The following is a 13,963-nucleotide window of genomic DNA, read 5'->3' on the forward strand; positions in this document are numbered from 1 at the left end:
CAGAGGTTGCCCCGCGCCACCCGGTTGTTCCGAAGTTTTTGGCGCCAACACGTCACGTCAATAGTTACGTGACGTTACGGGATTTTAGTGGCGAGACTAATTACTTGATTTTACGTGATTTTTTAGTCACGTGGCTAGTTCTTACGTGATTGTAGTCACATAAGTAGATGTGCGATGTTACGTGATTTTGGTCACGCGACAATTGCAGGCCTGGTGTACAAAAAATTTTAGTTGCAGTAAAAAACAACCGATCATCGATATCACATGTATTTTACGATCACGAGAAATTCACTTTCGTTGCTCGAAAGAGCAAGCGAAGCTGCACTCGTGCACTTTTTATCACGTTTCAAAATTGTTTGGGCTTCTACAATATTTTCTGGAATTTTTTGTATGCTTCATTTGCTCTATTCTTTTTTCTTTCCAGGGGAAGAGCGCATATATATTGTTGTAAGTTTGAAAATATAGTCAGTTGCAAGTTCAGCGCTGTGTGTGTTTTCCAATGTCTTCCTCGTTCCTTGCGCTGTGAAACATCGAATTATGGTCTACAGGGCATTTTTGCAAACAGAAAGCAGCTGTTTTCACTTTTGCATTCCGTTCCTGCTCTTTGGAAGGTGGGGATACTTGCAAGGAGCGTTGCAAGGAGAGTTTGACCGTAGTATCTTTATAATAGCTATCGTATCACGGGCTAGCCGCCGCGCGCTGTGGCTGAATGGGTTGATCATCCGTGCTGGCTGTTTGCGCGCAATCGCTGGGGCCTTGATTCGAATCCCAATGCGGTTTTTTCATCTTTTTTTGTCTCTCTCAGAATTGCTTATGTTTGCCGCGGTGGTACAGCGGTTACGGTGCTCGGCTGCTGACCCAAAGGGCACAGGTTTGACGGCGGCTCCAGCATTTTTGAACAAGGCGAAAATGCTAGAGGCTCGTGTACTTGGTTTTAGGTGCACGTTACGAACCTGAAGTGGTCGAAATTTCCGCAGCCCTCCTCTACGGCACGCCTCATAAACATATTATGGTTTGGGCACGTAGAACTCCAGCAATTATTAAATGCGAAGCATTTCTTAGCGAACTTCTGCGACTTTGAGCGTATCTATCTATCTATCTATCTATCTATCTATCTAGCCGCCTACGACTTTGTGCTCTCCTGGTCGCTTGGTTCATCGAATGTGCACCAAAATTGGTATGGCGTAACATGACTGTATGACGAACATAAAAGACAAGTCATAACATGAAAATCATGACACGCATGTCATGTACAGCATGATTTACATGCTACGCTCATGGCGTGCTGGCGGCCGTTTCGCTAGTTTCATATACACCAAAATTCGTATCTTGTGACGTCACTGTGTGACGAACATAAATAACACGAGTTAACATGAAAATCATGACACGCATGTCATGTACAGCATGACTTACGTGCCACGCTCATGGGGCGCTGGCGGCGGTTTCGCTAGCTTGACCTGCCCCGAAATTGGTATTGCGTGACGTGACTGTGTAACGAACATAAATAATACGAGTTAACATGAAAATCATGACACGCATGTCATGTACAGCATGACTTACGTGCCACGCTCATGGAGCGCTGGCGGCAGTTTCGCTAGCTTGATCTACCCCGAAATTGGTATTGCGCGACGTGACTGTGTGTCGAACATAAAAACTCGAGTTAGCATGAAAGTCATGACACGCATGTCATGTACAGCATGACTTACGTGCCACGCTCATGGAGCGCTGGCGGCCGTTTCGCTAGCTTGATCTACCACGAAATTGGTATTGCGCGACGTGACTGTGTGACGAACATAAAAACACGAGTTAACATGACAATCATGACACGCATGTCATGTACAGCATGACTTACATGCCACGCTCATGGAGCGCTGGCGGCCATTTCGCTAGCTTGCTCTACCCCGAAATTGGTATTGCGCGACGTGACTGTGTGGCGAACATAAAAAACACGAGTTAACATGAAAATCATGACACGCATGTCACGTACAGCATGACTTACGTGCCACGCTCATGGGGCGCTGGCGGCCGTTTCGCTAGCTTGATCTACCCCGAAATTGGTACTGCGCGACGTGACTATGTGACGAACATAAAAACACGAGTTAACATGAAAATCATGATACGCATGTCATGTACAGCATGACTTACGTGCCACGCTCATGGGGCGCTGGCGGCCGTTTCGCTAGCTTGATATACACCAAAATTGGTATCTTGCGACGTGACCGTGTGAGGAACGTAAACAACAGGAGTTAACATGAAAGTCATGACACGTATGTCATGTACAGCATGACTTACGTGCCACGCTCATGGGGTGCTGGCGGCCGTTTCGCTAGCTTGATATACACCAAAATTGGTATTGCGCGACGTGACTGTGTGGCGAACATAAATAATAGGAGTTAACATGAAAACCATGACACGCATTTTCCTCAATGACATACAAGACGATGTATGCAGCTCTTTGCTGGCTGCTTCGCATTACATCGATTCCCACAATGCGTGGGATCTGCCGGCTTTTTTTATTACTAGTACAACGCTGCTGGAGACTTAGTTGCTTGTTTTTTCACTGGAGTATTGCAACCAAGCTATTTGTTGCAGTTTCGGTTTCCCTTTTGGAAATGGAGCAAGTAAACTTCTAATGTTTTATTTTTTATTACCACGCAACCCATTACTTAATAACGAAGAAAAGGAACCCAGATTTTAGTTAACCTCAACCATAAGAAGGCAATAAAAAACGAAACCAAGGCAAGCATGAGGGCAGCCTTTTGTAATATAATGAAGAGTTTTAAAGAAGTACCCTACTATTAGAGACGACGCAGAAACGTAACCAGTAAAAGTAGAACCAACGCAAAGCTTGTATTGTTGAATCGTCGCCTTTTTTCTACGGGAGCAGCGTTTTCTGCTTCTGCAAGTAGTGCTGCTCTTTTGCATTACATTTACGTCCCCTTTGAAAAAGAGCCATCCTGACTAATTACGGACAGCTGCACAGTGACAGTGAGGCTTTAGCAGGTCCATATGCACAATCTCATGCCTCGACATTGTTTGATTACAATAAGTCTCAAGCGACTTGACGGCGTATATGGAGTACGAGGCTTGCTAGACCACACGGTACGGGCCGTGGTACTTCGGAAGAAGTTTCGTAGACCGACCGGGGCCACCTAGGAGTCCAGAGGTCAGGCCCGTAGCTAGGGGGTATGCCCCAAGGGCCCGCCTCCCCTCCAGAAAGTTTGACGGAGGCGGTGTTTTACCGACAAGAATAACGAAAATAGGTGTTTCTCTCAAACTGTCAAGGCCTTCAGCAAGTGCCCCCTCTCTTTACCCCTCCCCCCCCCCCCCCGCTGACTGGCGCAGGCCGGCGGGGGGGACCTGTGGACCGGCGCAGGCCGGCGGCGGGAACGGTAGGCAAGCAGACTCGGAAGCGAGCGCGGCCGCGCGCGCCGTTGCCATAGCAACGACGGAGAGATCTTCAACCGGCTACTTTGCTGCTGGCTTGCGTTTCCTTTCTTGAATTATCGGCGCTCGCCACTTTCCTATGAAGAATGCTGTCTCACGCTCATAACGTGCATGCCATTTGTGACCTGGAAGTGCCGGGCGCGCGGCGATAATGCAATCGAGAGGCATGCACGATATCAGGACTGTTTTTGTGAGGCGAAACGACACCCTTTCAACACGTTCTTTAGTGTACGCTGCTTTTCTGAAAAGCATAGGTAATTTCATAGGGAATATTAGCCCGATTACACACTGCCTTTGTTGCCGCAACGCCACTTCACGCCGTTGAAAGAGTAATAAGAGGGAGTAACTAAGTCCAGGCATGGACACATGCATGTTGTCTTTACTGATGACTTTCCCTTAACAGGTACCCATGTTAGCAGCAATGTACAACAGAGTGAATGAAAACAGCGAGGAAGAAGACTTCAAAACTAACAAGCGCTTTTCGCTTTACAGTTCTGCTTACCTATTCAATGAGCGAAGTATTCGACGCTCACTAGATTGCCTTCCGCACTGTGTTCCCGAGCCAAGCCTAATTACGGTTCATCAAACTAATGAACAGATCAAGCTCGTCTTGCTTGTTCGCCTCAGGATTATGACTAACGTGTCGGTAATGCACAATATATATATATATATATATATATATATATATATATATATATATATATATATATATATATATATATATATATATATATATATATATATATATATATATATATAATGTGTGTGTGTGTAGAGAGAATGCCGTGCGGGTAGCACTCACTAAGAAAAGAATAGATGCCTTTACTAACGTTTCAGCCGTGACTCCGCCTACGTAGGTCAGTGTCTTCCGAAGCCCATGCCACAGTCCAAACGTTATGGAATGCATTTTTTCCGGTTTTTGATGTGCGCTACCTGGAAGTTCATTCAATGTAGAAAGCGCCGCGCGCATGCGCCGTTGCTCGACATGCGTTCACTAGTAGTCGCGAAGGCAACGCCACCTCTCAACGTCAACTCCTTTTACTCTTTTTAAGCACAGAATAAATCGAGAATGCCTAATAACGTGCGGATTAATTTTAAACGCATTTTTTTTCTTTAGCAAATAGCAGCGGACTGCGTACAGCATTCTGCACATCTCATTTGTGCACTATGAAGGCTTGCCCGTCAGGCAACGCGACATGCCGTTGTGACTTTCAAAGCGCAATTCAACAATACAAATCCTAATCATATGGTGAAAAAAAGCTCGTTTATGTCACTGTAATTCACAGCCAGGGTCTTGTGACACATTTCGGTCGGTTGTCAGTCCCTTTAAGAAAGCACATCGCGAATATATATAGTGATAGAGTAAGTAGAGAGAGAAGAAATAATAGAGAAGGAAAGGCAGGGAGGTTAACCAGTATAGCACAACCGGTTTGCTACCCTACACATGGGGACAGGGTGGGGGAGATTAAAGATGGAGAGGAAAGAGAGAGAGAAAGATAGAAAGATGGCACATGACACTGCACACACAAAATCAGTCGGTCACTATTGCGTGGTAGGCGACATTTCTGTCCCGCTTGTCCAAGTTCGTCTCTCTTAAAAACCTCAGCAGGGCCTTCGTCGCCTTCAGCTGTGATGTCTTCTATTGACGGCATGCAAGAAATACACCACGTCCTGTGCGACTGTCCGGCATATAATGTTCAGAGACAGTCACTGGCGTCCGTTTTAGCGCGCCTTGACAGTAGACAAATGTGTGTTGATAGAGTAAATATTTACTCTAAAAAGGCGTGACCTCACTCATGCTCACCTCATGTTCCATGATCCCAAATATTTGTCCATAATTAAATATTGAGAACGTTATTGTGTATACATATTTGAACTTTCTCACTATCAAGGAGGTAATTTCCGCGTCATATACAAAATCTGCCCTAAATGGTGGCTCTGCGCTGTACAGCACACGTGTGCGCTGTACAGCGCAGAGCCATCATTTAGGGCAGCTTTAGGGCCTAATCTAAGAAAAAAAAACATGTTATCAGATTGACAGGAATTCAATTCTTTGAGCTATTTCCACTTAGACAAAGCTGAGAGGGAATACCATGTCTAGAAGGTGTTTTCTAAAACGCCTGCATCTATGATAGCACTGTGCTATCGATGCGCATTAACCAGACTTCACACCTGTGTGCAGATATCCCTAGTATTAAAGTCGAGGCTACATGCCAGTTATCGTGTCTTCTGAAATATTATTAATTTTTCTTAGTCGCTTTCGCGCGTATTTTATTGCAACGTTTATGTTGCAGCAAAATTTAATATTGAATTATATATTTCTTACTATCTATCTTACTATGACTTCCTTATCTACAATAGAGACAAAACTACCCGATATAGTGGAAGGGACTTTCAAGGTGGGCCTAAACGTTTGAGCCAAAAAAGAATCCCAACCAGGAATGTCTTCGCAGCTTTGACATTCCTATCAAGCCAGAAGATTCCAGGATTCAATACGCGGCTGATATTTTGCATCATGAAGTACAAAAAAAAAGCTCCGGTTTTGAAGACCCTCGAGCGGAGCTGCAATCATTCTATTTGACATGGGTCATTTTCTGTTGGGCTTTCAGAGGAAGACTACTGCTTGAAAAGCAGTAGATATTAAGGGAAAAAGCAGATTTCGCTATGCTTTATCTGGCTGAAGACTGGTATTTTTCAGTCATTGCTACGAGCGAAAAACTAATAATCAAAATTCCTGTGCGCATAAACACCATTGTTCTCTTAAGGGAACCTCCTGGAAAGAAAGGCTTAAGATTTCCTTTGGAACGCCTGCACATCTTCGTGGCAACAGAAGGAGCTCCACTCACAACTGAAGAAATTTTCATATGCTGGGTGAACGAAAGAAGGGGGAATTAAAGGGTTCGCTTTTCTCTGATGTGTTTTGTGACCCGTTGTTGAGCAAGTCAAATGCATTTTGTATTCTACATCAGGAGTGATACAGAATAAAGAAGTGATTTTCAGAGATTGTAGGGATAGTTACTATATTATGTTGCATTAACAATCGTTGATGTCAGCGCAAAAACGCCAAAATTCGTTCTGCTGAATTTCTTTGTGCTGATCAAAGTGGACGATTGGGCCCTTAGGTGATTCATGATCGACTATGTGCTTGCTGTAGTGCAAAGTTGAAAGAGACTGCGCCTACATAGATCATGAAAGGAGAGCTTCAGGAGATCTTCCAGGCCATTAGAGTAACCTATTGGTGTATCTGCGCCAACAAGATTCAAGACAATCACCTCGAGCATATGAGTCAGTCGACCATGAGAAAAAAAGGCAAAAAAAAGAAAGAAAAAAAAGAAATGCAATTAGGATAGATGAGTGCCTTTCATTAGCGGGATAGGCGGCAGATCTAGAGATTATTACACAACACGTCAGTCGTATATGTTCTACTATACGTTCATTCCTAACAAGAAAACTAACCAAGTTCACATTTTCCGGTGTACAAGATCATCTTTCAACGACTGTATCATTTTTGCACACCCGCTTAGACGGCGCCAAGCTTGCGGTGGCAGCCACATTTTCATAAGGACTAAATGAAAACAAATAAAAACTATCTTTAACTTCCTTTTTTTTACTCTCATTCCTAGCGTTCTCAAACTTATCCAGTTCTAATTTGAGGTAACGCAAGGAACAAACGAGCATCACCCAAGTGGTACACCAAAGGAAATTCGGTTTATTGTGCAACCACAATATCCTGTTCGTACCCAAACATAATGGTTTCCGCTAGCTGAAAAAAGAAACTCGGAAAGCAGCATGCTGCTCCAATATCCCCCGGTACGGCAGCGCAAGAAACTAAACAAACAAACAAACAAATAAAAACACGATTCTCTTCATGCATCGTGGGCGCGTCTATAACGGCCAGACATTTGGCACGGAACGTCTAGAAAAACTGCCAATTCATTGCCAGTCGTCGCCGTCGAGATAACGCCGACAAACAGCGCTCTCTTTCCTGCGCACCGAGGTGAAGCGACAGTCTCGGGGCGTGTGTACTGTTTCTTTTGATTCTCTTTTATTTAGTGCCGCGTCACTGCATACGTCATGGCGGGACTTTCGAATTCTTTAAGGTCGATACGCCACGTGGTGTCGTTCACGCGAACTAGGCCGCTGGTGTCCAGAAAAGCTGCATATGAACACGCTAAGCGCCACTTATTTCTCTCTCGCTCTTTTTCAGCAAGGATGAGTTAAAAGGGTTGTATACGCGCACAAACAGCTCAACATCGTTTTACTACAACTGCGAACATTTATCATACGCATCTGAATCTATCTCGCCAGCTGCTATAAGTGCGCGCAGCCAGTACGATCGGCGGGTGGGCTTCTTGAATTGCTTTCAGAAGGAGACACTGTCCGGCTATTCCATAAAATGTTTAGCTAATGTTCAGCATATGAATGCGCTGTTTAAACAGGTCATTTCAACGCCATGAGATTTCACTGATTTGTGAAGTCGCGCAACAAGCAGGTAATTTTATGGCACACCAAAAATATTTGACGAATGTCGAAGAACTAATGGACAACAATATGCCGCAAGGAAAATAAATAGTTTATTCCCTTATCTTTTATTGCGATAGCAATTATATGGACAGTCTCGGCTGGATTTTGCCGTCGCCGTCGCCGCCGTCATGCACCGTATATGTATAAGTATGTATATATATATAAAAGCCGCAAAGAAAAATAATTCAGAAAAATGCTTCCGAAGCGCGGAATCGAACCATGGACCTCTTGCTCCGCAGCGAGCGGCGCTATCCACTACGCCACGAAACGCAGATACTCCACGTAGCTAACGGCGAGCGTTACAGACCTTATGCAAAATTGCTGCCATCTGTCGGAGGTTTGACGAAGCTACCCATTCGGCGCCATGTTGGAGGCTTGCGGCCGAATCGTATTGCTGTCACTGCTATAACTTCTTGCTTGTGTCTGCTTTCATAGTCGGCAATCGGGGCATAAAAACGTCAGACGAGTGTGTAAGAGCCTGTACACGTTTCCGGCATTTACTAGTTATTACGTTGACGGTTATTACGTGTAAAGAACTGCCTCATAGCGAGAAGAAACTACAAGTTCGACACCGCGAGTCACATGTAGGCCTGCCGTCGTCGAGAATGAAACTTTGCGTAGGTTACAAATTTGATCTGTATGTTTTCAATGTAGCGAATAAAGCGTTGTTAGCTATCTGAATATCATGCGTGTAGTATAGGATGGATGGGAAGAAGCGTTAACGCGCGACACGGCTAGGCACAGCGATGATGGAAAGAAACTGCTGTAGACCCAATCTAAAACGTATTTCGTAAGGGACAGCCTATGTCGAGCTGATGTACTGTGCATCTAATTTTAAATTAAAGGCGTTGCTCTCGTTTTTATTTTTAAAAAATATATATATTTCGCAGCTTTAGTCACTCACGTATGTTACGTATAAAATTACTGCACGATTAAAATGTAAGATATTTGCGCATCTCACACACGTGAAAAGTGAACATGAAAAGTGTTGTGTCTCCACGCAGTAGATGCCGATGAGCTGGTGTTTTATTGAATATCCTTCCGACATGTGTTCCTATATCCCACTACGTTACGCCAAGAACATTCACGTGCACATGTCGCTTTCGGGGCCTACTGGTGCCTTACAATATCAACCCGTAGCGGCAAGGCAGTTTTGCGTCGCCGACTGAACGCCCGCGAAACCACCAGCGGTAGCGCACCCACGGTCGAATGCAGCACATCTCCCGGAATAGCATTTTTTTTTAGTTTCATAAGAAAAATGCCACGCACTTGAAGCACCTGTTAACACTTCCTAGCACACAGGGTCGATTACAGGACTTTTCCGAAGGGTGATCAGCTTTTGGGAGCAACTGATGGGCTGTTCTGGGGGTATAAATTAAACAAAAAAAGTAAGGGGTGGGGGGCGGTCAGGATATCCGGGCCACCCGTCTGAATCTGGCAGTGACACCACACGAAATGCTTGAAAAATACGCATAGTAAAGCAATACGCGCGCAAAGCATCCCACCAAACGCTACCTTGTTAAACTCCAATCGAAAACAAACTACAAACAACACGCTGCAGCACAATCGGTCCGTTCGCTGAGAATCAATGACGCGCACCAGCTACCTGTCTAACGTGTAATTGTTATCGCAATGCAATAAACAGGTAATGTCAACAGCAGCGCAGGCATGCGCGAGTAGCCGCGATGCAGCTTTCAAGCTCGTACACGAAGCCGGTTTGTCTGTGCCTGTAAGCTCACGGCGCGAAAACTGTCTCGTTCCGGCATGACATGAAAGAGTGTTCTCTGATGAGTGCCGATGCTGTCCCATACCACGTATATTAAGAACGGCGAACGTAAACACGGCGTTAGTCGTGAGCGGTAGCCGGAGCAACGAAACGATCTGCTGATTCTCGTCGGTCGTGAGGAAATCTAATAACATGAAGGTTAGTTTCCTGCAAACCTTTTTTTCAGCATCACAATTTCCTTAATTTGAGCAACACGGCACAAGAAAATATGGTGGCATTGCCGCTCCTATCAGCCGCCACACGTTGATACGCACGCTCTGTGTGTGCAAACGCGGAGCGCGCTTAGCCTTGAACATGGCGGAAATGCGCACGGCGGCCGCTAGATGGCAGCAATTTTGCATAAGGTCTATATACACACCCTTTACCGCTGGACGGACTCAGAGACGGCCGGCGCTGATAAGCGTTTCTTCATTACCAGCGAGATGGCGCTAGGAGCGCGACGGGTGCATTTAAAAGTCGTCGGCGAGCTCGCTCGCTTCTTCTTATATTTGCGGAGGGAGAACCTTGGCATTCCGCTGTCTGCTCGCGCGCTTTTCTCGTGGTGAGGGCAAGAGGGATGTTTCAACCTTTCACGGTGATGTCCGCGCTCATGTTACGGAGCGTACGTAAGTCACTCGAGCTCAAGAGACGCCGCTAAACGAACACACAGAAGATGAGCGCGAACTATCAAGTGTCACAGCTCGACACTTGAAGCACGCTAGTTTCCTTCGCTGCTTCGGCCGCCTTTGCAACAGGAGCGCTGTTCAAACTGAGAGTATCCATTGGCGAGCCTCACTTCGTATAGCATTAATTTCTTGCTATCGCATTCATTGCTTCGCCCTTGCGGCGAAGCTGTGACTTTTTTACGTAGTCGTGCATAAGTGGTCATTAAGCGATGGATAATTTTCACGCCATTTGTTGCATCGCGTTACAAGCAGGCGCTGTGTGACTCAGAAAACTTCGACCGATCGTAAATACCTAATGACCAATGGAAAGAAAACAATGCGAGGTAGCTTAACGTTACAATCGCCCAGTTTTTTTTCCAATAAAATGTATGGTTACACCGTTTGCATTGGTGTATTCCCTTGGAGGTGCCGGAGGGCCCTCAAAAAAATGTTGCAAAGCCCAATACAATGCTTTTAAACAATGTGCAACTCGTCTAATACCACATTTTGAAAATTTTTAAACAATACTTGTGGTTGACAAGTTATTAATAATAGTAATGTAATAATAATAATAATAATAATAATAATAATAATAATAATAATAATAATAATAATAATAATAATAATAATCCCGCGCTAGAAGCACTATTTCGATTTGGAGCAAACAAGGAAAAATATAGGCAATATACGCAAACCTGAATATGTGCAAGAAAGCGCAGTAGTCTTTAGGAAAAATAAAAGGTGCAGTTATTGCTACCTATATTAAAATCAATTATTAGTGAGCACTTTTAGATATTAACCAAATTTTGTTTAATGAAAGAAAATGTTGATTGAAATGTTGATTGAAAGGTTGATTGAAAGAAAATAATTCATTATATTGTGATGCCAAATGTGGAACACAATTGCAGAGCAATGTATACCGTGGTGGTCAAATTTGTCCAGGTTTCAGTTCTATCTCACGGTCGCGCAAACTTTTTGCAATACGTTTTACATACACAATAATGAAGCCAGTTTTAATTGGAAATAACTTCATATCGCTTTGTTTTACATTCGGTAAACAAGCGTCGCGAATCTCAAGAACCTAATCCATCCGAAGCAAATCCGAAGCCTGTACTTCCCATCATTCCCATGGTGGTTGAAGCGCCGCTAAAGGAGTCCGCGTACACACTAGCACCAGATTCGCTTCTAGGTATTATTGTAAGAAACTCTATGGTCGGCATGTTCAAGACTTATTAAACTTTTTATTTGGGTGAACCAGTGCCCGGAAAATGAGAAGACAACGTGCGAGCAATTCACACTGTAAACCGATAGCGGCGTGAACAGTCGTCGGCCGTCGAGTAATCTGATCATCGACGGAGCGCGTGGTCTTTTATGAAGCAGTCATAGAACCTTCCAGTCGCTGGTGCTCGCGTAAGCTCTCGAATAAACTTGCCCTCGCGAATGATCTGAAATAGTCGCGAAGCTTCACAAGCATTGCGCCGCGGCTCTGCGGCGAGCGTTGCTAACAGTTTTTTTGTGGCTGAAACCTGAATACACCAAAATTAAGTTTATAAACGCGCGTGGCAGTATTGTTGTTTTGTCTCGATTCGCGCGATGACGGATGCGTCATCGCGCGAACTTTGAACGTTGAAGGTCCGTACGCCACGCGCTGTGAAAGACGGTTAACTAAAAGCGGTGTTCGGAATTGGGATGCGGGCACCGAGAGGGTGCTTACGGTACTTAACTTCCCTGCGGCGTTAAAGTGGTGCTTTCCTATTGAGCAAGACACTTCTGGCAGACAAGACAGCAGCCGGAGGTCATGCGTGGGTCATGACGGTTACGCTTGTGTAAGTGGGCGTTCACTATATTTCTGCATGCGAATTTCGGCCTGTGCGTAACGTTCGCCAACATTTCGACATATACACCTAGTATGAATATGCGGTACACCGGACTCGCTTATATATGAATGAAGAGACCGTAAGATGCCTTTCAAGTATGTGCCATCTGCCGCAAACAATAAAGTATAATGACACGTTCAAGCGGCAGACGCTCAACGGCCTCACAAGCAAGCATGTGAAGGAATGCATTGATCCCGTGACTAAAGGCATCTGGTCGTGACATGGGGTCTCTACCTCTAAACTTTTCTCAACCATTTAAAAAAATTACTCGACACATCTTTCGATCTTCATAGAGTACTAGTGCTGCTGATACCATGCGGTAACTTCACAAAGTACGGCTTTTTTTTTCGTCTTAAAATTTGTGACTGTATTCGCGTGATGCAGCCAATGCCTGCATATCGCTTTTTGCTTGTTTACAATAAATACGCGACTGCACCCACGTGGCGTCTGGAACTGCGAGCGCAAACGCTTTTATAGAGACGCGCATGAGCGTCAACTGCGCACTTTAACGCGAGATGGCCACTTCCGACGAGCCTGCGACGGCCATTCAGGTGCGATGACGCCCTCAACAATCGATGCCGTAGCAGGCGCCATTTATTAAACGCAAGAAAGTGTCAGGGCTCCGGAGTGAGCAGTTCAGACGCCAAGTCTCCGCCATGCAATCCTTGCACGGTGTTGGGGTTCTCAGGCAGCAGTGTGTCGAGGTACTCTGGCTTGAGGAACAGAATGACAGTGAGGGCCACGAGCGTGGAGACCAGAAGGAATATGACGATCCACAGCCAGATCTTCGAGGCCTCTTCCTCCGGCTCTTCTTCGGGCGGCGGCTCGCTCATCGGCTCCCCACCAGACATCGGAGTCTCGGGCATTGACGAGGGTGCTTCGGGCGTCTGCGGTGTGGACACTGCGGATGCCGGTGCGGGTGTGGGTGCGGACACGGGTGCAGGTGCGGGTGTGGCTGCAGGTGCTGGTGCTAATGACGGTGCGGGGAGTGGCTGCGACGGCGGAGCCACGACCACTTGACTCGGCACAGTGATTGGTTCCTGGACGGGCGGCCGCTTTTTTTTCTTCTTCTCCTTGCGGTGGTCTTTGAGGAAGACTTTGTTGGAAAGCGAAAGACGCACCACGTTGGCCCCACCCGGCTGTATCTGGATGGACGAACTCTGGCCGCCAGCTTGTATGCCAGTCATGGCAGTAGGACCCGGCGGTAAAATGCGCGCCAGCATAGGACCTGGAAGCGGCGCGCCCACGTAGCGGCCCAGCACCGCATTCGCCGTTAGCGGCGGCGCGGCAGCGGCAGGCTGGTTGGACTGCTGCTGCTGCTGCTGGCCGGCCACAAGGCTGTCGGGCGCCGGCCGCAGGTCCACCAGCAGCGCCTGCATGTCTTCCGCCCGGCCGGAAGCCTGCATTCTGCCCGCGGTCCTCAGCGCAACATCAGAGAGAAGCCTTTCACATGGTGCCCCTGTTGCCGCCCTGTGTTCAACCTTCGGGGACGCGTAATACCTGCTGAACGAGGCCTCGCTAGACTGCCGATGCTTATGAGGCTGCGCGATGAACGGCGCGTGTGGGCCAACAGGACATATGCCACTCCTTTGATTGACATGGTCTTATTTGTCGCTCTGTTATATCGTGGATACCCGTCGCTTACTTCCAGCCGTTGTTATAACGCTTCCTTTGCTTAATGAATA

At 46.1% G+C, this 13,963-nt stretch overlaps 1 protein-coding gene across 1 annotated transcript; it reads right to left on the bottom strand.

The window, feature by feature from the left end:
• Positions 1-12,892: 12,892 nt before the first annotated feature.
• LOC119378909 (uncharacterized) lies at positions 12,893-13,684 on the bottom strand. Its single transcript, XM_037647984.1, has one exon. The coding sequence runs from the start codon at positions 13,682-13,684 to the stop codon at positions 12,893-12,895; it is 792 nt and encodes a 263-aa protein (XP_037503912.1).
• Positions 13,685-13,963: the final 279 nt, after the last annotated feature.

This window comes from Rhipicephalus sanguineus, chromosome 1 (genome assembly GCF_013339695.2).
Source record: "Rhipicephalus sanguineus isolate Rsan-2018 chromosome 1, BIME_Rsan_1.4, whole genome shotgun sequence".
NCBI classification, from domain to species: Eukaryota; Metazoa; Arthropoda; class Arachnida; order Ixodida; family Ixodidae; genus Rhipicephalus; species Rhipicephalus sanguineus.